General features: G+C 38.0%; 1 protein-coding gene across 3 annotated transcripts in view; it reads left to right on the top strand.

Moving 5' to 3' along the window:
* The window catches only part of LOC126416077 (influenza virus NS1A-binding protein homolog), a 101,090-nt gene that overhangs the window by 58,316 nt on the left and 15,652 nt on the right, over positions 1-27,122 (top strand). For all 3 annotated transcript variants that reach the window (XM_050083558.1, XM_050083560.1, XM_050083559.1), the window contains exons 2-7: positions 149-312; positions 10,217-10,404; positions 12,131-12,329; positions 13,484-13,666; positions 15,664-15,795; positions 21,256-21,382. In XM_050083558.1, coding sequence (XP_049939515.1) covers positions 149-312; positions 10,217-10,404; positions 12,131-12,329; positions 13,484-13,666; positions 15,664-15,795; positions 21,256-21,382 — 993 coding nt within the window. The remainder of the gene's footprint in view (positions 1-148; positions 313-10,216; positions 10,405-12,130; positions 12,330-13,483; positions 13,667-15,663; positions 15,796-21,255; positions 21,383-27,122) is intronic.

The following is a 27,122-nucleotide window of genomic DNA, read 5'->3' as shown; positions in this document are numbered from 1 at the left end:
CCACCGATAACTGTTCTGTATGAACTGGTAGCAATTTTATGTTGCTTTTAACATGTATATTCCTTTCACCCCAAAAATGAAGTTTGTATAGGCTGCATTCACACCTTTCTTTCAGTTGGCTTGTACGGGCACATTTTTGTCATTGCAGAGTTTGTGCTTGGTGAGGGCGAAGACACGATGGTTGAGAATGGAGGGCATCTTACCCAAGTTGTGGACGGACTTACCTTCCAAGATGACAAACACAGCCAGCGCACCCTCCAGGCTTTGCACATGATGCGAAAGAATCGACACTTCTGTGATGTTGTCCTGCATGTAAGTATGACGTCGTGATAGGATTGCATAGATCATCTTTTTCTTTTGTTGGATTAACCACAAACTGTGTAGTTCTCACATATTTACATTGTAACATGAACATGTTGCAGGGAATGTAATGTAATTTGTAAAGGCTTATTCATAAATAGCAATGGCTATAGAAAATTAGTTCTTAAACAGTGACTGTTTAATCTACATAATGAAATTAGTTCTCAGTATAAGATTTATGACTGAAACAAAATTGTTGCTTGAAATTGAACTTGGACTTCTCTGACTGCAGTTTTTCAGTACCAAACTTTTTCTTCCATGAGGTAGTGATGCAGTACAAATGGCACAAAATTGTAGGAATGTGTATAATTGTTTGTTTCTACATCACTTGTATTGTGTATTGTAATTTGTTTGCTTCTTATACAATGTACACAGCAAACCCCCCCCCCCCCCCCCACACACACACACACCATAAGATTCATTTCTATTCCCAGGAACTGTGGTTAATAGAAAACTTAAAATCTGTCAGATGCAGAAGGCTATTTACATTTTTAATTTTTTTCAGATGTTTGTTGAACAGCCCCTTCGTACCTGGGTTATTATGCTTCTAACATACCCTCTCCTATCAGAGATACCAACCACTTCCTTTACCGACACTGTGCCGTCCCCACCCCTTTAGATCTTGGCACCCTGCTTGTCACTGTTGATACCACCTCCCTATACACAAACATCCCTCAAATGCCCTCGGCCTTGCTACTGTTCAACACTACCTCTCCCAATGTCCTTCAGACTCCAAACCCACTACTCCATTCCTTATAAACCTTACCATCTAAAAACACTACATTTTTAAGGGAAGGTATGTAAACAAATCTGCTGCACAGCCATGGGGTACTTTCGTGTTCCACTATTGTGCCAACCTCTTTGTGGGTCATCTAGAGGAAATCTTTCTAGCCTTCCTAAACCCCAAACCTGATGTCTGGTTTGGGATCATTAATGACATTGTCGGGATGTGGACTCGGGGCCAAGTCACCCTGTCCTCTTTCCTCCACACCTATCAACCTCATCTGCTCCTGAGTCCAGTGTGCAATGTTCTTGGACATTGACCTCAACCTCTGTTGGCTCCATCCACATCTGTGACAATATTAAACCCACTACCTACAAACAGTACCTGCATTGAGATAGCAGTCATCCCTTCCACACAAAAAAACTGTTCACATAGTTTTCACCACCTGGAGACAGTGAAGACCTCCCTTGCCCAATATACTGAAGGTGTTAAGAGGGCCTTCACAGAGAAGCACTGTACTCCTACCCCTACCTAGTTCGCAAACTTTCCTGTGCCATATTGTCAAACACCGCTGATCCTTCAACCACCTCAAAGAATCAGCTACAAAGGAGTGCCCCCACCCCACCCTGTCACCCTATATGGCTGGTCTGGAATAACTGAAGCATACCCTTTGCTAGGGCATTGGTTATGCATTATGATGCCCAGAAACGAGGGACATGCTACTAAGATCCTTCACAGTGCTCTTAAAGTGGTCTTGTTGGCCACCCAATCTACATGTCATCTTGGCCCATCCTTACGCCACACTCACTCCTGATCTCTTGCCACAGAGATCATATGCCTGTAGACGACCCAGGTGCGAAATCTGCCCCGTCCACACACTTCTTATTCCAGTCCTGTTACAAGCTAATCCTGCCCTGTCAAAGACAGGCCCACTTTCAAAAGCAGCCAAGCCATAGACAAATATATGCCACAACCACAGCACAGCTTTTTATGTCAGTATATTAATCAATCAGCCGTCCACCAGAATCAATGGTCACCACCAAACTAGCCAAGAACAAAGTTGACCACCCAGTGCCTCAACACACAGCTGAGGACAGTAGCTGATACACAACTCTGAAAGTGTGGATCCTTCACTCCACCACCAGCTTTTCTGAACTATGCAGACGAGAGTTATCCTTGCAACACATCCTTTGGTACCATAACCCTCATGGCCTCAATCTCTGCTAACTCTCCGGCCCCACACCCTCCACCTAACAGTTCTCCTGTCACACCATTCCAATCCGCATCACCTTTCGAGCTGCGCCCCACTTGCTCCGGCATGTGTGTGTCACATGTCTACCCCGTGAAACTGCCACTCATTCCTCCCGCATTCTTAGGCAGCAGACCTGCTGCCTCCCTCAGAGCTGCTAGTTACCTGTTCCCACTCTACAGAACCTCCAGCTGGCCGAAGTGGCCGTGCAGTTCTAGGTGCTGCAGTCTGGAACTGCAAGACTGCTACGGTCGCAGGTTCGAATCTTGCCTCGGGCATGGATGTGTGTGATGTCCTCAGGTTAGTTAGGTTTAAGTAGTTCTAAGTTCTAGGGGACTAATGACCTCAGAAGTTGAGTCCCATAGTGCTCAGAGCCATTTGAACCATTTTGAACAGAACCTCCACCCTGGCTTATTCCTAAATTAGAAACATAGTTGTACTAAGTGATAAGAGGGCACACAACAATATTTATTGATAAGGATATTAAAGAAAGAGAACTGGGAATATCACCACAGAAAACTGAAACATGACCGGAAATTGCATTCACTGATTTCACTGCCACACATACACTGCCTGCCACAGATTCCATATCCCAGGGGTGCTCCATCTTGTTGAAAAAGTATCCATGGTTGATATTCTTCTAACTGTGGGGCAATGAACTGTTGCAAAACGTCTAAGTAAATGTTAGCGGTAATGGACTTTTCCGGGAAGAAAAACGGTCCGAAAACCTTGTTATGCATGAGGCCGCACCAAATATTCACTTTTTTGCTGTCTTGCTGTAACTGAACCCCATACACGGACATTATGCCTTTTTATCATTCCACTGACATGAAAGGTGGATTCATCAGTAAAGCATATGTGATTTAAGTAATCATTAATGCCATCAATCCTGTTGAGAATCCCAGTTGCAGATTCAGTACGTGTCAGCAAATCATTAGGTTGCAAGGCCTGCACAGTTTGCAGTTCGTAAGCATGCAACCTAAGCCTTTCATAAAGAATCTTCACGACACTAGCATGCAGTATTTGGAGTTCATGTAATGCTTGACGAGTCGATTTAGATGGACTTTGTTGAAATGATTGCCAAACACAATCAACAGTTGCATCTCTCACATGAGGCCTGCCACTTCGAGGACGATCTTCAACACTGCCTGTTTCGTTAAACTTTGCATACCATCGCTATATTGATTTAATGTCTGGAGGGCTGCATCCATAAGAAGCTCAAAATATGCGCTGAACACTGATGGGCAATTTCATTTCGTGTAACCAAAGCACACATTGCGCTTTCTCCTTCTTTAATGCTATTTCACCAGCCAACGTGACCTAAAAGACTGTGTCAGTGTTGTGGAGCACTAGTGCCATCTATTGGTCACAACTACTAGGTACACTAAACTATGTAACGGCATCAAATGTAACTTATTATGTCGAATGGTTACTCTGTTATAAATTTTTATAATCAGTGTAAGACTTTGTGCTCGCCCTGTATATTCTGCAGTGGCCGCCACTCTGAAGATTCCCATAGAGAAGTGGGCACAGTGCATGGGATGCTATCCATAACCTCAAATCTTTTGTATACCCTGACTGTACTTATTTTGCATAGTAAATTAATGCAGAAAATGTTGGAAAGGTGGTAGGAAAGAGAATATTATTATTTTAGAGTTTACCTGTTCTACAGTGGTTGATATATTTGGACATCATTTCTATTTTGATTAATATTAACTCGTTTTTGAGTTTTTCAAATTTAGATGCATTAAGTGAAACATGAATTCAATAAATAAAATACAAGGATCACTTAATTTCGAATTAACAAACATACAGTTGTGTGAAATGTTGTAATATAAAGTTGATTAATGAGACGACAAAATTTCACATCAGGGATTGATGCTAGTGTTAGGTCCACACACCATTAGCATCAATTATCTGCCACATCCAACAAGGCCTGGAGGTGGCAGTTAGCTTCTGGAAGTATGTCACATTGTCCGCGAGACTCTTCCATGTATCTGGTGCTATGTCCCACAGTTGGTTGGGTGTGCACGAGATCAGTGTCGGCGATTGTAAGTGCATATGATGCTTCAGTTTGGTCCATAATTTTCTATGGGATTGAAGTATGGCACTCGATCTGGTTGATGTCAGCCCTTTGTGGAAACCATTGCTGAACAATTTGACTCACGTGAGCTGGTGAGTGATCCTGCTGAATCGGGATCACTCCACTGACATCTCATATCTTCACACTCGACATCATAAGAACTTTCATCATGACTACATACTAATCCATGTCAGGATTATCATTAATTTGATGAAATGTCCCTGCCCTATCTGATGACATCCACTCCTAGCATAAGTCTGTGATGGGGCCAACATGCAATGTGGTTTGGAACATCCTCCACATGGCCAGGAGAAAATCACCGGACTCTCATATTGACTCATCTGAAGAGCTGTGGTGCCAGTCATAGGCTACATTAAATTCAGCAAAGTCAAGAATGTAAAGTTTCATGTGATCAGCAGAGAAGATGTCTTTACTAAAAGCCCTGTGAGCTCTAAAGCCAGCACCTTGTAAGTGGTTGCGAACAGTTGGCAAACATCCAAGGAAATAGGTCTCATTCGTGAGTTGGATAATGTTTAAAAATGAATGTTCCATACAAGTGTCTACTAAAGTGTTGTTTTGCTGAGGCATCGACAGCTTTCCTAAGCCCGGCCCTCAAAGCTGGCCAATTACCCCTGACCTGTGACAGCACTTTATCCAGTTCGAGCCACAGTGAGGTTGAACACCGCACATGGCTACGCACTGAAACCATCATACTGGGAGAGTACCAGGGCGCAATCTGTTGTGGCCTGCGTGCCATGATTTCGTGAGTCACACTGGGGTGGTTCCTTTGAAAGGGCATGGCTGATTTTCTTCCCCATCCTTCCCTCATCCGAAGGGTCCGATTACCTTGCTGTTTGGTCCCATTCCCCCTACTTACCTACCTACCTACCTACCTACCTACCTACCTACCTACCTACCTGCATATGCTGAGAGATGCTTGCAGTAAATATCTTTTCTGCTTCATGTAAGCAGTGTTATGTTCAGTGTACCTCGAGCTGTATTCGTTTTACGCTTGCAACATGTGAACAAACAGTACAATGTAACTATACAGATATGCTCTATTTATTTATTCAAGACAAAAGCATTTCAAACAGATAAAAATAGGTGTTATGAAGAATTTGTGTATGAAATAATGTTGTTATTGTTGTTGGTGTTGGTGTGGTCTTCAGTCCAGACAGGTTTGGTTCAGCTCCTCATACTACTATATCCTGTGCAAGCCTCTTCATCTTGGAGTAACTACTGCAACCTACATAGCTCTGAATTTGCTTACTGTGTTCATCTCTTGGTCTCCTCAAAGACTTTTACCCCCCATGCTTCCCTCCACTACATTGGTGATCCATTCTTATGGGCAGGTTGTACCATAAACTTTTTTTCTGCCCAGTTCTATTCAGTACAGCCTCAGTAGTTATGTGATCTACCCATCTAATTTTCAGCATTCTTCTGTAGCACCACATTTCAAAAACTTGTATTCTCTTCGTGTCTAAAACTGTTTATCGTCAGTGTCTCACCTCATACATGGCTACACTCCATACAAATACTATCAGAAAGGACTTGATGATAACAAATTTCTCTTCTTTAGAAATGCTTTTCTTGCCATTGCCAGTCTACATTTTATATCCTCCCCATTTCAACCATCATTAGTTATTTTGCTTCCCAATAGCAAAACGCATATACTATTTAAAGTGTCTCATTTCCTAATGTAATTCCCTCACCATCACCTGACTTAATTCAACTACATTCCATTATTCTTGTTTTGCTTTTGATGATGATCATTTTATATCCTCCTCTCAAGGTACCATCCATTCCACTCAATTGCTCTTCAGAATCCTTTGCTGCTTCTGACGGAATTACAGTGTCATCGGCAAACCTCAGAGTTTTCATTTTTTCTCCCATGACTTAAATTCCTAGGATTTGTGTCAATATTTTGTGGCTGTGACTTACTAAACTGATAGTTCGGAAATTTTCACATCTGTCAGCACCTGCGTTCTTTGGAATTCGTATTATTGTCCCCTTCTTGAAGGCTGAGGGTATTTTACCTGTCTCGTACATCTTGCTCACCAGACGGAAGAGTTTTGTCATGGCTGGCTCTCCAAAGCTCTCTGTAGCTCTAGTGGAATGTTGTCTACTCCCGGGGCCTTGTTTCGACTTAAGTCTTTCAGTGCTTCATCACATTCTTCACACAGTATCATATCTCCCTTCTTATTTTCGTATACATCCTCCAATTCCATAACATTGCCCTCAAGTACATCTCCCTTGTACAGACCCTCTATATACTCCTTCCACCTTTCTGCTTCTCCAAATTCATATTCTTGAGGCAAATAAACATTGTTGCACAAAGTGCCTAGCATCCAGCACGCACGTTGGTCTATTGATTATTCATATGATTTTGAAACACATCCCTGTTGGTTTTTGAACACATTCTAAACTGATTTCTGAATGAATTGTGAGTTGATTTTTGAATGCATGCATAGTGTACATGATGTGTCTGTCAGGGGAATCCCCGTCGCATCTAGAAATAGACTTCCCTGCGAAAAAAAGAGGTTGGGGCTATACAAGCTGGGTGAAGTAAAGCCCAACGGGTGAATGCCAATTGCTGTGTGATTATGTGGTTGATTCGGTTTGCGAATAATCAGCATTGTTATAATTACTAGCGAAATCCATAGATTCAGACTACCAGAGTGGAAACAAATGACTAACAGGAAGAACGGGTAAGAAAGATTAGAATTATCTTCTCGGTGTATCCAAGAAAATTTTGTCAGAAAATGTTTGGCCAGTTCGCTATACTAGTAAGGGCCAGTTGTACAGTTCCCGGCTTGCAGCCGCTTATGTTCTATTCTGGAAGTAGTGCGGAAAATGCATTGTACAAACATGCAGCAATGCCTAACCAGAGAATAATCGCAACATAACTAAACCGGTGATTGTATGAGGGTTACTGAAGTTAACCGTGGAATGAGGTTTGAGGTTTGGCAGTGGCAGGATCAGTTAGAGTTAGTGATGACAAGATTGTTAGAATGAGGAAGGAGAAGAAATGGGGAAAGCACACAAATTATGGAAGAGTATGACGATTCCAAATTTTTAACAAAATTTCATACTACTACTTTCTGATGTCTTGCTTAAGAAACTGGAGCTTATGAGTGAAATCTGAAACTATTTCCTAACATAAAGCTTTTTGCTTGTAGTAGGCTTAATAGGCATTCATTATTGGTACTTTGTGAATTATATTCTGTTGGGTTATAAAAATGACGATTTGTGCCAAAACAGTCTCGTTTATTTGGTGTGTGTTCAAATTGCTGCAATAATAGAAAGCCCTTTTTTCTTTTATGTAGCAGACAGAGGCAAAATAGACTTAATCAGATCGAGAAACCACACCAATCTTGGATACTATTTGTACTTGTATTAAGAGCTTTTTCAGTATTAGATGACGACAATTCGATTTTTCATGTTGCAAAACGTTTGACGACCTTTGAGTTGATATACTTTAGCAAGATTAGAGAGAGAGAAAAATGCTAGGAGCTAAGGACTGAATAAATGTGTGCGGTTTTGCTTGTTTCTTGTCTATGCTGGTTTTATGTACCCTCTATTTCATTTTATGTCCCACAAAACAGTACATTATTGGCTAACAGGCAGTAGAGAGTGCAAATTTTGTGAAGATTTCTTGTTCTTCTGATTACAAATAATCCTATCCAGTATTAATTGCGAGGTTTATTAAGTTTAATAATAATAATAATAATAATAATAATAATAATAATAATAATAATAATAATAATAGAAACAGTAGATCACATCACAAGCGGGTGCACAATACTAGCAAATACAGAATACCCCACAAGACATGACAATGTAGCAAAAATAATACATCAACAGCTTGCCTTACAACATAAACTTATAAAACAACACATTCCCTCATACAAGTATGCACCATAAAATGTACTGGAGAATGAGGAATACAAATAATACTGCAACAGAACCATTATAACAGATAAAACAACACCACATAACAAACTGACATCATACTCACCAATAAAAAGAAGAAATTAACACAACTAATCGAAATATCCATACCCAATACAACAAATATACAAAAGAAAACAGGAGAAAAAATTGAAAAATACATCCAACTGGCTGAGGAAGTCAAGGACATGTGGCATCTGGATAAAGTTGACATTATACCAATTATTCTATCAACTACAGGAGTCATACCACACAATATCCACCAGTACATCAATGCAATACAGCTACATCCAAACTTATATATATACATCCACAGAAATCTGTAATTATTGATACATGTTCAATTACCCAAAAGTTCCTAAATGCAATACAACACGTACCATACAGTTAAAAGGAAGTGACGCTTGATCAAGGTCTGCGTCACTTTCCATTTTTGACCAGACTTAACGTCTGAGAAAGTAAAGAAATAATAATAATAATAGCGGGGAGGGGGGGGCCGGCAGGATGTCAAACCGGCCGACTGAGAGCAGGAAGGCCCACAGGACTTTTAATTTCCACTTAGTTTAATGGCATCCATTACAAAATATACACGTTTCAATTCCACAGAGCGAAATACATTGAGTTACAATAGAAGAATGCTGTGTGGAGAAGCATAGCACTCCACTTTGGCTCACTTGAGACCAAATAACATGTCTTACATTTCCTTGAACACAAGGTTTATGTATCAGACAACTGCAGAAAGATGTGCACTACAAAATTGAACAAAGTTTTTAAAATTTGATTTTAAAAATTTTTGACATCCTGTCTCGAACACTCGAGGGAGGGGGAGGGTGCCATTATCTAGTGATGCCCAGGTTCAGAAATGTCGTAGATCCGGGGCTGATGTGCAGAGCAGGAAATATACAGCGTACATGTTGCTGCACATCAAAGATCTATCCAAAACGTGTTTTCTTTCCTTGTCTGCGTATACACCGTGGTTATGGATATAGCTCTAGATGCAGGTGTTCAAAACAGTATTTATAACCAACAATTGTTGAACTCCAACTATTGTGTATTCAAGCCAAGTTTGCTTAGTAAAGTTACAAGAAAATTCTTCCTCTGAACAAAGCTACTGCTCCTTCAGGTTTGTTAATACCTTCTGCTTATCCTGTTACTAGCTTAATAGCTACATAGCAACTATGATGATTATTGTAGCTGATATATACTGTAGCAGATAAGTTATTTGTGTGCTGTAAGAACAGTGGGTTGTTTAGTGGCATCGCTGCTTATCTTAAGGGTAAAGGGAAAATTCAGTCCTCGAATCTAGGTATCGGAAAATAGATGGGAGGGGTTTTCAAATGTTATGATGTCAGATCGAAGCTGTGAGCAAATGTGCCTGGGATTGTTCGGTCAACTTGCTTCTGTTTCTGATCCAAAATAAGAAATTATTCTCCTGCTTCTGACCCAAAATCTGAAATGGTGTTCACTCAGTGACATCATCAACAGTATGCTAAACTCTAATCTTCCTTCCCTTTCAACACACTATACAAGAAACCAATATCTAAATGGAAATTATTCTTATATTGTGGTTGTGCAAGTAACATTAAAATTGAAAGTGATTGTTACATTTCTAGCAAATGTCATTAAGAGCAAATGTTTTGGGCAGTAAACATAAGGATTCAAACACCCTTTGGAAGAAGCATGCTAAGGCATGTGCCAGCTGCAAACTACCCCCAAAAACACACACACACACACACACACACACACACACACACACACACACAAAGGCAAGAATGGTTGTTAGAAAATTACAGCATTTACTCATGTGTGAGATGCTATAGTGCAATATAGTGCTGCTTTGTTTTTACAGGTTGGGAGTGCAGAGTTCCATGCTCATAGGGCAGTGTTGGGTACAGTTAGCTCCCATTTATTTGAGATGTTCACTGCTGATGATGAGACGAAGGGCAGTCAACGTGAGAATGTAGTCACATACAAGCTTAATGGAGGATTTGAGAAGAGTGCTATTGAGAAATTGATAGATTATGCTTATACTTCAAGGTATGTGTTAGTAAATGAACAAATAGATATTTATATAAATGAATGTGATTTTGTAAGGAACATTCTTACACTAAAATTTATTATCATCCAGTAGCCATCAATTAGTTGCTCACTTTACTACACCTATATTGAATTTATTGTGATAGCAAAAATTACAAAATTCATTCACCTACACATGTAACAGATGAGAGACTTGCTTTAGTTTTGGTAGCGAAGCAGCTTAAATCACTTACTAAATGCAAGTCTTCTGGTCCAAATTACGTACAACTTAAGTTCCTTTCAAAGTTCCATACTTAGTAAACACATACAGCCACTTACTGAGTGAAAGATCAAAGCCTAAAAACTGTAAGGTTGCACAGGTCACACCGATTCTCAAGAAAGGAAATAGAATTAATCCGCTGAATAACAGGTACTTACTGCTGATGTTCACACCGATTCTCAAGAAAGGAAATAGAATTAATCCGCTGAATAACAGGTACTTACTGCTGATGTCGATTTGTTGTAGAATTTTGGAGCATGTACTGTGTTTGGACATTATGAAAAACCTTGAAGAAAATGACCTGTGGACACTCCGTCAGCATTGATTCAGAAATTATCTTTCTTGTGAAACCCAATTAGCTCTTTATTCACACCAAGTAATGAGTGCCATTGGAAACATGTTTCAAAACATGTCGTATTTACATGGGAGCGAAAATTGATTGCATAATTTGAAAGCTGTCAGTTAGGTGCAGATTTCCAGAATCGATTTTGAAGTGTTTGCATGACCACCCAGAAGCAGTGTTGTGAAATCGGTTTATGAAATCTGGTTTTGGGAGCTCCATGTAAACAGGTTGATAGAAACTTGACAATGCATTGTATTCTTTTCAAAACTATTAGAGTTAACATTTTACATAAATTACAATGAAAGATGATTAATACAAATTTTCACATGTGTCCTCAAGGCCAAGAAGAAATATAAACATGTTTTGAAATAATAATTTTGTAAGTAACAAAGCTTTTCTATGTTAAGTTTTGTAAAATGAATTCCTTTAACAATTTAATATTACAGTAAGCAATTTCTCTTTACAAATAAATTAGTACTTCATCTCTGCACAGTACCTAGTTCTAACTCTTAACACAACATCTTTGTCATTGTATACTAAGAACACTGTTCCATTACATATTGAAGACCAGTAAATTGAAAATTATTTTATGAATATTTAGTTATATCATTGTATGGGATTCTGTTAAGTTACTTTCTTTCATGGACTGCTTATTTCTCCTGGTGCTGGTGCTCTTATATAATGATTAGTGTAAGATGAAAATTAAAATATGACCATACATATATGCTTAGGTAACAAAATTACGGTGTTGTATCACCATCTTTAATATGTATGAGTGCATGGTGTTTGTTCTTTTAGACATGTTGGAAAGAACATTCACTAAGAGGAACCTACAGCTGTGATGCATAATATGTAAATTAATTAGTTTTGATACAGCTGATATCAATAGTTCTTCCCTTTCTTTCCTTTCTCCCCCCTCCACCCTTAATTTACATAACACTCTTTAGTAATCATACATACTGTTTAATAAAGTTGGTTGATCTTGATACGTTACAGTATAGTAGTCAGATCTCTTTTGTGGGTGTCACTGCCATTTTAAGTGCTTCAGTTATGATTGTGATGTTTAGATTCTGGAAGCCATCACTAAATTCTGAATGTGTGATGAACTGATCTTTGTCTTTCAGACTGGAAGTGAGCAACCACCAGGTGAAAGCTGTTTATCTTGCTGCATCGTACCTGAAAATGGATCGTGTGGTGCGTGAATGTGCACGACACCTCATCAAGAACTTGTCTGTTGACAACTGCATTGAAACAAGATCACTTCCTGGCATAGCCAGGAATAAGAGTCTCATTGAGCAAGTGGACAACTTCATAAACAGAGAAGTAAGGAACTTAAAAATTAATTTTTCAATTTTCCTTCCTGATTATTGACTATTCTTTCATTGCTTGGTAAATGTGGTTTTTAACGGATTCTCCAAGTCGTGTAGCAAAATTGGAATTAATAAGATAGTAATTCAGTACAGTGACAAATAATTTAGTATACTGAATCTACTAAACAAGAAAACTGGAAATGGGCAAGTGCGTGTTCAATTTTTCATTAAAAATTATGGGTAAAGTGTACACTCTTTTGAAGTGTGCAGTGCAACATAAACTAGAAAGCAAGAACAAATTAATTGACAAAAGATATACTGCTCAGAGAACTTACAGTTTTAGACCTCAAAATGTTACTGTTATTCCCTATTGGGACTGTTAGAAACTTGCAACTGATATTCTGCCTGTGAGATGGGTGGGTGGCTGAATGAATCTAGCTTGCTGGAGACAAGTGTCACTTTCTCACTACTGGGTTCAGCTCCAGAATACTGACAATGCTTTTCATACTGCGGAAGTCCTTAATGACAAGTGTTACCAATCTAGTGGGGGTGGGGGTGGGGGTGGAGGGGGATGTTGGAGAAAAATGACAAACTATTCAATGGCTCTATTGAATCAGTGGTGTTCAGATATTTCTGTCATGCACCACTGGATATTGATTTGGGTTGAGGGAAGTTCCTTGATTGTTTGCTATCCATCTTACCAGACTGAGCAAATTCATTTGATTTGTAAACTAGTCAGAGAAGTAATTTTGTTCGAATGAACTTTTATTACTAGGTCACATGCCTCTCCACTAAATTAGACCTTGGAGACCAACTGCTAATGATTTGACAACATGGGCACAGAAATTTTCCATTGTTATTTTAATGGAACTACAGTGGCATTTGTCTTAAGGGCTTGCTCACATTAGTATGACAAATTTAGTGAAGAGATGATAATCTTCTTGATAACTATTACCATTGAACATTTGCATTGTTTTTTGTGCTACTTAGAAAAACAAAGAAACACAATAGTCAAGACATTTAATAGTCCTAACACATTGTATTTTGATTGTGTAGTAGTAGTAGTAGTAGTAGTTCCATTCTCAAATAATTTGATCTAAAAACCTGTTTCATTATGAAGTGTGTTTCCAGTGTTTCTAACAACTTTTAAAAATTGTTTCCTTGCAGTTCACTCAAGTTTCACAGTCAAACATTTTGCTGTCATTACCATGTGTGAGAGTAGAAGTTCTGAACCAGACAAGACAAGAAATGTCTCTTGTTGCTTGTGAGTCAGCTTGCAAATTAGCATTGGAGTGGGTCCGACGACAGATTGAAGGCGATGCTATTCTAATTGAGCAACTTACAGAGAAAGTAAGTCCTTAAGAACTAAGTCAGACTTCGACAAATTCAAATTTTTAGCATTCTCATTGTATAAAAACTAGTTACCCACATTGAAATTGAAAATGGCAGGGTATTTTAACTACTGTAAACATAGTTCATAGTTGGAGACTTCCTGATGACAACAACAGATTTCCTTGAAAAGTGATGCACAAAATAAGATGGAATAATAGATTAATACTAATTGTTGTGATGGATGGCACAGTTTGTTTTCTTTCTTCCATCACATTGTCTGATGCCTTCATGGGAATCAAATTTTCTTTGGTCTTCTGTCTCAGGAAAGGTATGCCACTAATCAGTAATTTACGGGAGTTGTCCAAACTATAGTAATTCATAGGTTTTAAACTTCTTGATTATGTACCTGTTGGATGTATATGTTACTGTATGTATAGAAAGTTGCCCCATACATTTCAACTGAGTAATAATATGGTGGACATGCCTTGTGGTCCTGCTTGGCTTAGTATTTTACTTTCTTAATTCTGATGTAAGCTGTGTTGTTAGATTAGGTTTTCCCACAGTTTCCGTAAACTGCTTGATGTGGTTGCTGGTCACTGTGATGGTGCCTTTGGAAAGAATGAACACAGAAAGTTTTGCTTACTGTTGTTTCTTCAATCTGAACTTCTGCTCAATCTAACGATCTTGTCATTGACAAGATATTAAATACTAATCTGTCTTCCTCCCTCTGGTGTTAATTTTATTAAAACTTCGTTTATAGCCCTCTGCACGATTACATTGTTAGTCATGTCTGCAATTTGTAATTTTCTTGGCTTATATAAAATGTTGGTAGTATATGATAAACTTACTTTCTAAAAATGCTTCTTTTGCATGCATTATCCAGTTTCATAATGTATGCCTCAAACTTTCTCTTCTGTTGACATTGTCTTAGTATTCTGTATTTTGCAATAGTTGTGATAATCAACTTTCCTTAAATAGTTGCTTAGCTTTCATGAACTGTCAAGGGTTGTCCAGAAAATAATAAAAGATTATTAACAGCAGGAAGCTTTCTTTCGGAGTAAATGCCACTCCCTTACCTTTTGTCAGCATGACGTGTCCCAAGTCATCAAATATAAACTATTCATGTTACTCTGTTATGTGCTGGTATGTTTTGTTTATGAAGTAGTCTTTGTCTTCAATAAAATTCTGAGGGATACAAAACCACACCTCCTCCCATCTTCTCTCTGTGGTCTGTCATAAAAACATGGTGCTGAGCTTTGGTTTGGGGCAGTAGCTTTCATTTTTAACCTGGAATGTTGAGATTCCTTAGTTCAAAACAGGTGTGTATAGGGTGGGGTGTCTGCCATAGCAATCAGATTAGTTTGTGAATATTGAAGACAAAATTTCCTTTCTCTTTGATAATGTATTCATTAAGGAATATTTTAGATATGTTGGTTTGTACAGTTCAGAGTTAATTTGTTACAGTCAATTGTTTTGATAAACTCTTCATAGTAGGTTTTGTAGTTGTGGCTTGCATAATGAGATTCAGACAGAATATTTTAATTTCACATACATTTCTTCTTATTTGTTTCTTTTTAATCACCACCCGCTCCCTCCAGCACACTTTTTTATTTTGTAAATTGTATTATTATTGGTAAACTCAAACAGTGGAAAGTCCAGGAGAGAATAACAGCAATATGGCAAGCGTACGCACCACATTGCGTGAGGTGACATTGAGTAACAGGCAGGCACAATGAATAAACACTGAATATTTTCAGCTTTTGGATAAAGTGCTTCAGAAATAAAAACTTCCATGCATTCACAAAACTCGTGCAGAGATTATTGGTAAGAAAGTATTGTTGCAATGTGGCCAAAATTTATTGGAAACCATAATAATTCTTATTTTTAAAAAAATTCTTTTGCAGTTACCATTAACTAAAGTGTTCCTGAACAGAATTGGAGTAAACTACGTATGTGTATATGTGAATGTTTCTGTCTTACCCTGTTGCATAACTAATTGATGTGTTTTGTTTTAGACACATCTCCTGTACCTGGCATTGGACAATTCCTTACAGGATTGCTCTGAGTTGCCGACTGGTGATGTGGGTGACACTGAAATAGTACAAGACTATAAGAAAATGTCTAAGAAGAGTCAGGCAAATCCCAAGGTAACAATGTAACCAGTATTAACTTCCTGAGACATGTGAAGTAATAATGAAAACTCTCATGACTGCTTGATTGCACCATCATTGTTTAGGTGTATTGTTTCAAACTTCTCATTTTCATTCATTCTTGATTGCAGTTCGTTTTAATATATTTGGAAAATTAACCCTTGAGTGGGCACACTGTTGTAAAAAGTAAAAGTACAACAGCAGCAGTTTTTATGCCTAATTGATGCCTTAACCTTGAGCTATTGCGCCATTGCTGCCATGTATTCCGTTGTTGATGTTTTCTCGACAATGTTAAAGTGGCTCGGTTCATATGGTTAGCTTCCTCAGTTTATCTGAATTGTAAGCAGCAACGTGTTGAATGTTGTAAAAAGTAAAACGTGCGCCTGCTGTGACAGTTGCAAGCTTTTTTCCAGCAGTAAAAAAAAAGAGAGAGAAGAAAGAAACATTCCGCATGGGAAATGTTACTTTGGTTACACTGACATCTGAATGTACTTATTCATTTCATTTATTTGATGTTTCGTTCCAATTCAAAGGGTGTATTAGACAAATTAATTCGCAAACTGCTTAAAGAAGGTGGTGATTAAGTCTATCCAGATTTTTCAGATGTGGAGGAAAGCGAAGTAGATTTGAGTGATGAAAACGCTGAATAGGACCTTGGCAATGAATCTGAACTTGAAGGTGAGGATGGCGATGATCCTGAAGAGACAGCAGATGTACAAGAGTTCTTTGTTGAAATGACAAATTTTCACATCGGTATAAAGGCGAGTGTGCTAAAACATCAAAAACCAACAGAAAAAAAACATTGTGCAAATTCCACCAGATCCGAAGTGAGAGGTGATGGGTGGAACTGATGAAGTTTGTGTTTTGAAAGTAATTGACCTTGACTTTATTGATGAAATTGTAAACTATACAAATACCTATATAAATAAACATTGAGACGCACATTGGTTCTTCCAGGGACAAAATAATGGCTGTGTTAGAGATTTTTGAAGAAGAAGATACCGTAATACTAATGTACTGGAACTCTGGGCATCAGATGGAACACAAATGCTAGTGTTAGGACTGCAATGAGCTACAATAGGTTTCTATTTTTTCTAAGCTATTTGAGGTTTGTTGAGGTGTACATGAGGGACGACAGGAGGGAAAACTGATAAGTTGGTTGGAATTCGTACAGTATTGGATCCTTTTGCTGCTAACTGTCAATGTTCTTACAGCCTGTTGAATTCACCATGATAGATGAAATGCTTCACCCCTACGGAGACCACTGTAGACGGATGCAGTACATACCCAGCAAACCAGCTAAATATGGGACAGAAATGTTTTCTCTGTGTGATGCAAAAACATTTTATTGCAGTGCAGTGCATGCGACCAAAGGACAGTTTTGGGTATCTAATGCTCCTGAGAATATAGTGAAGAGATATGTGGTGCCTATAGAAAATTCTAACAGGAACCTTACAACTGACAATTCGTACATAAGCTACCTCCTTTCTGAATATTTTCTGCAGAAGACTATCATTTGCATTGGTACAATGACGAAGAACAGGTGTGAAATTCTTCCAGAATTTCTCCCAAACAAAACAAAAGAAATTGAAAGTGCAATGTTTGGATTTCAGTAGGATAAGACCTTAGTTTTGTGTGTTCCTTGTAAAAACTGTACTATCATACTTTTGTTTGCTGTGCATGACATGCCAACAGCGGATGAAAAACACTAAATCATAATTTAATACAGCATGACAAAAGGTGGAGTTGATGTAGCTAAAATGTGTGCCTGATACACCAAAAATTACAAGAAGATGGCCACTGGCTACTTTTACATTTTTCTGGACATAGCTGGAAAATTAATTTGCATACAAATTGTCTGTGGAGTGCTATGAAAGTAAACATGTCAGAAAAACTGGATAAATTGTTATTTAAATAACTAAAAGAGCAAAACCTTTTGTTATAAATGATGAAGGTAGTGAATATGAACTTGTTTCTTCAATAAATATAACAGTTTGTTTAAGAAAAGTTCGTTTTTACTGACAAATGACCATGTTGTAAATTTTACAATGTGCGCCTACTCGTGTGACAACAGTAAGCGAGCCTGCCAGAGGGGCTACAGTTATTGCAGGGAATGAAAAATATAAATAGTGAACTAGAAGGTTGGTTTGGAACTCAAGCTGTGTGTTCCAGGTATGATCATATTGTATGTTTAAAAACTGCTTCCAAATTGAGAACAAACTAGCATATGCAAAAGAATTGCGCTATAAACTCAGTTAAGTTTTAATGGTAAACATTGACAAAAAATATTAAAACGGGTGAATTCCAGATTAAAAGATAGACTGGGGAAAAATGGGATCTGTGCTTTATACTTTTTACACTTAAACTCTGTTAACTTATCGTTCACATCTGTTGTGCAAAATGAGAGAAAAGACATTCCATTGCAGACAAATTATTTTGCAGTTGCTTTAAAAGTAAAAATTTCTGTCCTCAATCTTCTAAGTAACATGTATTCATACTAAATGCTGCAGTGCAGATGCACTGCTTTGAAAGATCATGAAGTTTTGGTAAAGCAGGTGATTGAACTTCCCCAGTATTCTACCAATAAACTGAAGGCTATCAGTCTGGAAAGTAGATTGCCTACAAATCACTTGTGTGACTGGTTCTGGAATATTGCTAAAGTGTGTGGGACCCATACCAGATGGGAATAACAGGGGCTATTGGACATATACAGAGAAGGCAGCACTAATGTCACAGGTTTTTTACTTGGTCGTGTGTCACAGAGATACTGAAGGAACTGAACTGGAAGACTCTTGAAGATGGATGTAAACTATCCCAAGAAAGTCTATTAAAGTTTTAAGAACTAGTGTCAATGGTGATTGTAGGAATATACTACAATCCTATATGTGTCGCTCATGTAGGGATCGTGAGGATAAGATTTGAATAATCACTGCATGCAGAGAAGTGTTCAGTAATTCTTCCTGCACTCCGTACATGAATGGAGCAGGAAGTAACCGTAATAACTGCTACAATGGTACATACACTCTGCCATGCATCTCATGGTTGTTTGCGGAATATATATGTAGATGCAGATGCATGTGTAGAATTGATGTAAAAGGGAAATGATGTATTACAATAACTTTTAAATGTAATCTGAAAGAAACGGCTCTTAAAACTTACTGTCTTGAATATATTTTTTTATGTTCATCATTTGGGCTAACATTTCATTGAGCTTTCATTATAATGTTTATTTTGTGATAAGTTCATGTAATGATAATGTAATGATAAAGGAAATTGGAAGGAGATACAATGGGATATTCTCAATCTAAAAAAACAGGTGCAAATAACAAAATGTTTTCAATGATAGCTGAAAACTGTTTGTGTGGATGAGTTTCTTCATGAGCTTTAGTAAAACAGTAAGGAATGATTCAATATGCCAAATATTTACTGTAGACAATGCAGTTGTTAATAAGAGGTGTGGATGTGTATCATTAGATGTCAGAAGATATACCGTATTTACTCGAATCTAAGCTGCACTTTTTTTCTGGTTTTTGTAATCCAAAAAACCGCCTGCGGCTTAGAATCGAGTGCAAAGCAAGCAGAAGTTCTGAAAAATGTTGGTAGGTGCCGCCACAACTAATTTCTGCCGTCGAATATATGTAGCACTACACAGGCATGCTTTGTAGGCACAAAGATACATACTGGGGCCAAAACCTCTGCGTCAGTAAATAAATTTAAAAAAAGATGGAAGACTAGGTTTTTTTTCTCCGCCCCGAGTTTCAACCCTACATTTTCATACATTATCCAATGAAGTAAATACAAATTCCATATTGTTCATCTTCGAATGTAGCAGAATTTCAATGTACTACGAAAATCCGACTGGCAAGACTGTTTGGGATGTTTGTCAATATGGCCAACTCTACGTTCTGAATTTTTCCTACCTGTGTGAAGAGATAGTTGCTAATAGGAACCTGATGAAATGTGAATCACACACAGTATTCTCTTCGCCATAAGAATAATAGGAACATAAACATTTTGCCATGTATTCTCTCGTGTTTGCTGCTATCTCATTTAAATCCTGTCTGCCTAATAAACTATGAAACTAGAGTGAGACTAACAGCAAACGCGGAAGAATATACATATCGTGTCATGTTTATATTCGTATTATACTTATGCCTAATAGTGATAGTCAGAAGTGAAGCACGACAACTGACTAGGTTTTTAAATCTAAGATGACTCTAATTTCTGTGCAGAATTTGATGTACTATAGAAGCGGCCGTAAAGATTTTCAAACGGAGAAAATTTTCGCCTAACTCTCGTTCAGAACATGTTCTATCATACGCAGTCTATTATTTGGTTCTTGTTGATCATTATCAAAGAAAGCAGCAGTGTATATGACAACAAATATCAGTCTCTTGCCGTTGTTTTGCTAATGAGATGATTCCTCTCTCTCTCTCTCTCTCTCTCTCTCTCTCTCTCTCTCTCTCTCTCTCTCTCTCTCGTAAGCGGCGGTAGCATGCACAAAAGCAAGCCATGCCGCGAGCGGCGACAAGCCGTAAACACACACTATAAGAATGCGACAAACAATGCATGACACAGTACAGTAATGCATTTTCAGCTTAGAGTGACGTAAACACCTATAACACAGAAAACGGCACTTATCAGATCAAAGCAAAATAAGCAATCAATTCAAACCAGACGAAGCACGTGAAAAAGGAAGGGTACCCGTATAAATACGGACGGAGCGCTTGACGCATAGCAAGGGTTACCTGGTAAAGCTTAACTGCTAAGCTTACGACTCAAACCAAACTACTGTAGGTGTATCGTCATTCATTCAACCTAAATTGGCTCATATTACAATGGACCAGCTTCGTTTCGATTTTGAGGTGCGGCCTAAAACTTTTCTCTCTCCTTGAATTTAGTCTCAAATTTCAGGTGCGGCTTAGATTCGGGAAATTTTTTTTCCTTTATTTCGAGTCTCATTTTTTAGGTGCGGCTTACATTCGAGTGCGGCTTAGATTCGAGTAAATACGGTAGACATTATTAACCTTTATATCACTCAAATTTGGAAAAAAATGATGAAAATTATAGTAACTTGTTTCAGAGTTAATAACATGTTACATCTTAGACAATTAATATTTTCAGACCTTTATGCTTCCTCGTGAGTTCCAGAAAAGAATGAGGGCAAGCTGGCAATCTAGACACTAACAGTTCAAAATTTCTTTTCTGTTACTGAAGGAAAAAAAGTGACCGACTTGTACTGTGTTTAGTGGTTTTGTCCAGTATTAGAAAATTGTCTATGATGCAGTAAGATACTACCGTATGATGAACAATAATTGCATTATTACACTTCCAGAAAACATTTTGTTTCATAATTCAGTGCAGCTACCATTGTCAGTTGGAAGTTGAGTACCCTTTCATAGTTGAATGGCAATGATTGTTTACCATTGTTGATCTGTTATTATTGTTAATTCTTAGGGTCGACGAAAGGCTCAGCTGCAGCCAGCCAAACCACGTGTTCTCCTGTATTCTCGTGACATAGGTGAGAGAATTGAACAACAAACTGAAGAAGACTGGAACCTTATTGCTTCTACCAAAGTTGCAGGTATGTAAGATAGAGAAGGGACAAAGAGCACTTAATGTTTGGTCCAATATATAATTTTGAGAATGTTATCGCTGTGTGTTGCAGTAATATATTTTGTTAAATTTTGGGGATGTTAAATAGTTGCTCACATGCTACTGTAACCTTCGCAGCTTGCTAAACACAATCCTAGTAATGTAGGAGCTTCCTGAGGGTAAGAGCTTTCTTATGCTACTTGCCATATGTCTTTGGATAAGTATGTTGGAAAAGAGAGCTTCTCTAACCTGCTAGATTTCATTGAGGAAGAAAACTGCCTCAAATAGTGATGATGATGATTTTCTGCTGTAAAATAAGATCCATTGAACTTGCTTACCAGGTACTCTCTCACAGATATTTCTCTTTTGACAGCCTCCAAGGGCCAGTTTCTTATCTTTTCTACGTGTTTCAGCTTGATTTCATCTCACAATTCTACACCCAGTCCTGCCTATTTTCATGCCATTTTTATATAATGAGGCAGTAGAATATACTGCCACTTAGTGTCATTCATTTGGATAGAATACTGACATCCAAGAAATACATGAATCTAGGCATGCAACAGTCATCTCTAAACAGTTTTTCCATTGTATTGCACAATTTTTAAAACAGCCTTGAATGAAGGAGACAGAGTTCTCACATCTAGAAAGTTTGGTTATGTTCTTATGTAAATATGGCTGTATAAAACTGAAATCTGAAGTTCAAAAGAGTGGGCCAAATTTTATATATGAGGGATTAAAATGTGAGAACAATGACAGCTGTTGCTGTCATTCCTGCTGTGTAGTGATGCCATCCATGCTGCACTAATAAGTACATGATTAATGGAGTTCTCTTTACCAACTGCTATTTTAAGTGTTTGCAGTGATAGTCTTCTCAGAAAACTCTAAAAACATTCATTATCAGGGTGTATACGACCCGGTACAACTGGGAGATGTGGGAAAAACCCGGGAATTTTTTCATCCGGGAGAAAACCGGGAAAACCCCAGGAATTGAATTGTTTAGAATTCCGGGAATTTTTCATTGTCTTAGTTGTCAGTTAAATTTTCGTGATTTTGACTGGTAAGAACCAATACTCTAACAAAGGATATTATTGTATCCCGCTACTGCAGAATGATACTGCAGCAACAAAACATGAACGGGAGAAACAAAAGAAAATAAAACTTACGTTGCAAAGGAAATGCGCCGGATACAACAACAAAACAGTGCTCATACAAGCGTCTGCCAACAGTAAAGTGTGTCAAAGGCTTTAGGAACACTATGCAATGTTTTACAACAACAAATTGCATCTGATGAGCGTGACGACAACTGTTTAAATTAGATTCGTTTGAGCAGTTGCGGGCGTGCTCTTGCGCATGCGCAGTTGAGTTGCGTATGAGTAGTACCTTCTCCCGCTTCTGGTTACGGAAGTGTGGCTGGGCACCACAGCTTAATATTGCCCCGGTTCGGAAATATCGTACATCGGGGCTGATACACAGAGCAGTCAGAGTTGTGGTGGGGAGGTGGGTCGTCTCCACGTGACCTGTGTTTACGTTCAGTGATTTTGTTGTTTCTTCTTCGTTTATTGCTCTCACATGAAATGATAACAAAACGGAATTTTTTGGCCGGGAACTATCAAATTAATTAAAATACGTTCGCATAATTACGGCAGGCTAAAATATGTTAATAGTTTCAGATTTTATTTCCACCGTTGATAGTCAAGCATTAATCGCCTTACAGAACAATGAAGTTATTTTTGCTGGTTTGCTAAAGATATTTGGCTTTTATTAATCCTTTCTATTGAGGCAGTCAATTTATTTGAAACGAAGTGTTTAATTTCACACCATTGGCTAGTTTCAACTGTTCGCTGCATTTAAAGTGCACGTATGGCATTATGCTATAATAAAGAACCAAACATGAGTACTGGTACATACGGATGTGCATTTTAAGCCGAATTATGCACTTCAGTATGGTTCGCGAAATCCTGACTCTCTTTAAGCCGAACTATGCACTTCAGTATGGTTCGCGAAATCCTGACTCTCTTCAAGTATCCTTTAATGTCTTGTTTTTTTTTTTATGACATAATGTAAGATATTTTAATGTTTAACACTTAGGAACATATGGGCTTCCTGCATCATCGTAGCTGCGCAAGCACGGTGACGCCAGTTATCTGACGCTTTCTTGCAACTGCTGAAACGAACCTATTTCTACCAGGTTGTGGGAAAATATTGCGAATGGTGGTTTGAAAAGTGTTACATTCAAAGCAGATTTCCTTTTACGCAAGATGAATAATGTACGAGAATGTACAATGAATTTCTTAAATCACAAAGTGTTTGACTCGCATTTAAAAATCAACTCTTTGGGGATGACCATTTAGAAATGTTTCGAGCCCAGAAGATGAGACATTTGTGTCATTATTTTCCGCAGCTCGTGGTCGTGCGGTAGCGTTCTTGCTTCCCACGCCCGGGTTCCCGGGTTCGATTCCCGGCGGGGTCAGGGATTTTCTCTGCCTTGTGATGACTGGGTGTTGCGTGCTGTCCTTAGGTTAGTTAGGTTTAAGTAGTTCTAAGTTCTAGGGGACTGATGACCATAGCTGTTGAGTCCCATAGTGCTCAGAGCCATTTGAGACATTTGCGTCATTATTAAAAATTTTACTGGCACATTTGTGTGTGTATCTTAAAGTGCAACATGCGCAAAAAAAAGATAAACATTATATGTGGAAGCTTAGCTTCTCTTACAAATTATTAATCTTTGCGACGAATATTATATGTAAATGCTATGTATATTAGACAGTGGGTACACCGGTTCCCGTGAGATCAGCGAAGGTAAGTGCTGTCTGGTGTGGCCGGCACTTGGGTGGGTGGCCATCCAGCCGCCATGCGCTGTTGCCATTTTTCGGGTTGCGCTCAGCATCGTGATGCCAATTGAAGAGCTACTCGACCGAATGGTAGCAGCTCCGGTCAAAGAAAACCATTGTAATGACCGGGAGAGCGGTGTGCTGACCACACGCCCCTCCTATCCGTATCCTCAACTAAGGATGACACGGCGGTCGGATCGTCCCGACGGGCCACTTGTGGCCTGTAGACGGAGTGCTTTATATATATTAATTTAAGCCATTAACTTTTCTTATTTGTGTATTCGCGCTACTTAAGAGTGATCTTGCTATTGGCTGATTACTTCACGTGTCCTATTGCTGTCATCAGTTGGCGAGATCACGTGAATGAGCTATGACGCTTACAAAAGCGCATCGCAATCTCAATTTCAATGCTTCGGAGAGTGACATGCGTTATTTGATGGAATTCAAATTTATACCTTCGTAATACGAAAATATGCAGCGTACATGTTGCTGCACATCAAAGGTCTTTCACAACGTGTTTTTCCCCCTGAGTTTTGTTTTCTAAAGTGCCGGGAAATTTTACGTTGGTATATAAAACCATAAACATCCAAAGGATTGATGACTTTTACAGTGCCGAGGAAGAGTATACTTTCACTTAACACGGAAAAAGTGTATTTCTTCCGCGAGAAAGTGTATTTTTAACTGAGAAATCCGGGAATTTTTTTTTTTCCTTGTACACGTATACACCCTGATTTATTCTATAAATCGGAAATTCCTAATATCCAAATCCACAAGTACTTCTGCTATGAAGACAAAATTTTTACAGCCCAGTAAAAGTGAACTGTCACTTCGTAGCTTACCTGTTTTATGAGCACAGTTACCTTGGTAGCAGTGCCTTAGTCAGAACTCGCTGAAAAGTTAGTGGTGTGAATAATCTACTGTCAATAGTGTAGTCCACACCAAAATTACATTTCACATGCTGTAATTGCACTTTGATATTTTAGATACTGTATAACTACTGTTTATGGCCAGATAGTCTCATATACTTTAATTATGCATAGATATAGAAATAACTACAGATTGCACTTCGTTGTGATCCTGCAATATTGTTAATGTAGTAACCTGACCTTGATCTAATTGAGCACAATTACTTTTGTGTAGCAACTAAACATAATAGCCACTAAATGAAAACAAATAAGACACTGTCCTTCAGATCCAACAGTGACGTCAGTACAAACTTGGTGTGGACAGTATTGTCCTTTGGAAAATGCACTGATCATGACGTAGCTCCATTGTTAAAGTTGGTGATAATCATTATTGAAGTTTAACACAGTCCATGAGAATAATTACACATTCAGCACGCAATTAATCATTTAAAACTCATTTAAATTATTGAATCAAATTATTGGATTTGGAATTTAGATAAATCAGTTCTTCTCCAATTTGTAATCTGTAATCTGTGCTGAATTGACTGTGGTACACTATTCTGTATTAACGGACATAGATCTTAATCATTTCATAACTCTGCCTAGAACGACCCAAAACTAACCTAACATGGCTTCCATCTTACTCCTTACATAGGCTTATAGTAATTTAAACTGAATTCATCTATTGTTTGCCAAATTTTTCACAAATTACAATTAACCCTATCAGATCTTATGTTTTTATGGAAGAAGGAAGCTTATCCTTTGTCATAATGCTTTGGTGATTTTGTGATATTTTAGATGGAAGATTTATACAAAAATGTACACCCATTTTAAAACATACATTGTACACTGGGCTTAATTTTATAGACTAAAATTATTACAAAATATTACTTATTGTAGTAAAAAGAAAAGTGATCATTCAGTAATTATCATGCACAATAACAAGAATATTAAGTCATAAAGTGAAATATAGCGAACTAACCACATCGGTGTATTTTGGTGGTCATGAGCTGCTGTGGACTGCTGCACTGACTTCCTGATATTTCCAAAGTGATGCCCAACAGTTGGCAGCATTTGCACATGATGAACAGGTTGAACATTCACAAATGTGTACCTCAGGTTTCCATTAGGAAAAAATACTTTTGTTCCAGCCAAGGTACAGTAAAAGTTAATGTACACAATTGTAGCCTGAGGGTTTGAAATAATTAAAGATTTACATTTCTGAATAATTAAAGAAACCATGGAGATTTGTTTGAACATGATTTTGCAGAAACAGTAATAATTTCTATTGAATTGTGCTGGTTAGTTTGCTTAAATGCGCAATTCTATTCCAGTAACAATGTTTAATCTAAGGAAATGAATGTAGATCTTGCTAAAATATTTTTGTTGTTAGTTGCATGAGTAATTTATGTATTTTTACAGCTTTTTTTTTTTTGGAAGTATGTAGTCGCGCGTGCGCGTGTGATAACGAAACTTTAGATCACTGGTGTTTCGTAATTAGCACTGTTTTTAGTCATAATAACTATTCTAATGGTTTTAGAATAATCAAAAGAATGTAGCATATAGAAAGATAAGCTGAACTTGCCCTGGGTCAATATTATTAATTTTTAGGTACTGTGTGCATTTTATACAAACGGCAATACGACAAATGATGTAATGAAAAATATGCTAGCGATGATTATAGCTATTTGTGGGAATCAAAGCATGAGAGATGGAAATAATTTACCTGCTTTGTCATAGCTGCTGACCTAAATGATGAAACAATTTTGTGTGCTGTAGCAGTCCAATAATAATGTTTTGTGCTATCTGCTTCTTTTTACTAATGTTCTCTGTAAGACAAAATAGGTAGGGGACCAGGTTCTATTATTCCATTTTAACATGCACTATTAGCAGCTGAGAAAAAATGAAAGTGTAGTAGTACATAAATTACTCGGGGAGGTTTGAGGGTGTAGATCATCATTGCTGGTCTAACCAAAGCTGTGATGAGTTGTAC

Source organism: Schistocerca serialis, chromosome 8 (genome assembly GCF_023864345.2).
Source record: "Schistocerca serialis cubense isolate TAMUIC-IGC-003099 chromosome 8, iqSchSeri2.2, whole genome shotgun sequence".
NCBI classification, from domain to species: Eukaryota; Metazoa; Arthropoda; class Insecta; order Orthoptera; family Acrididae; genus Schistocerca; species Schistocerca serialis.
The sequence above is the reverse complement of the archived record's forward strand: the minus strand, read 5'-3'. Positions and strand labels throughout refer to the sequence as shown.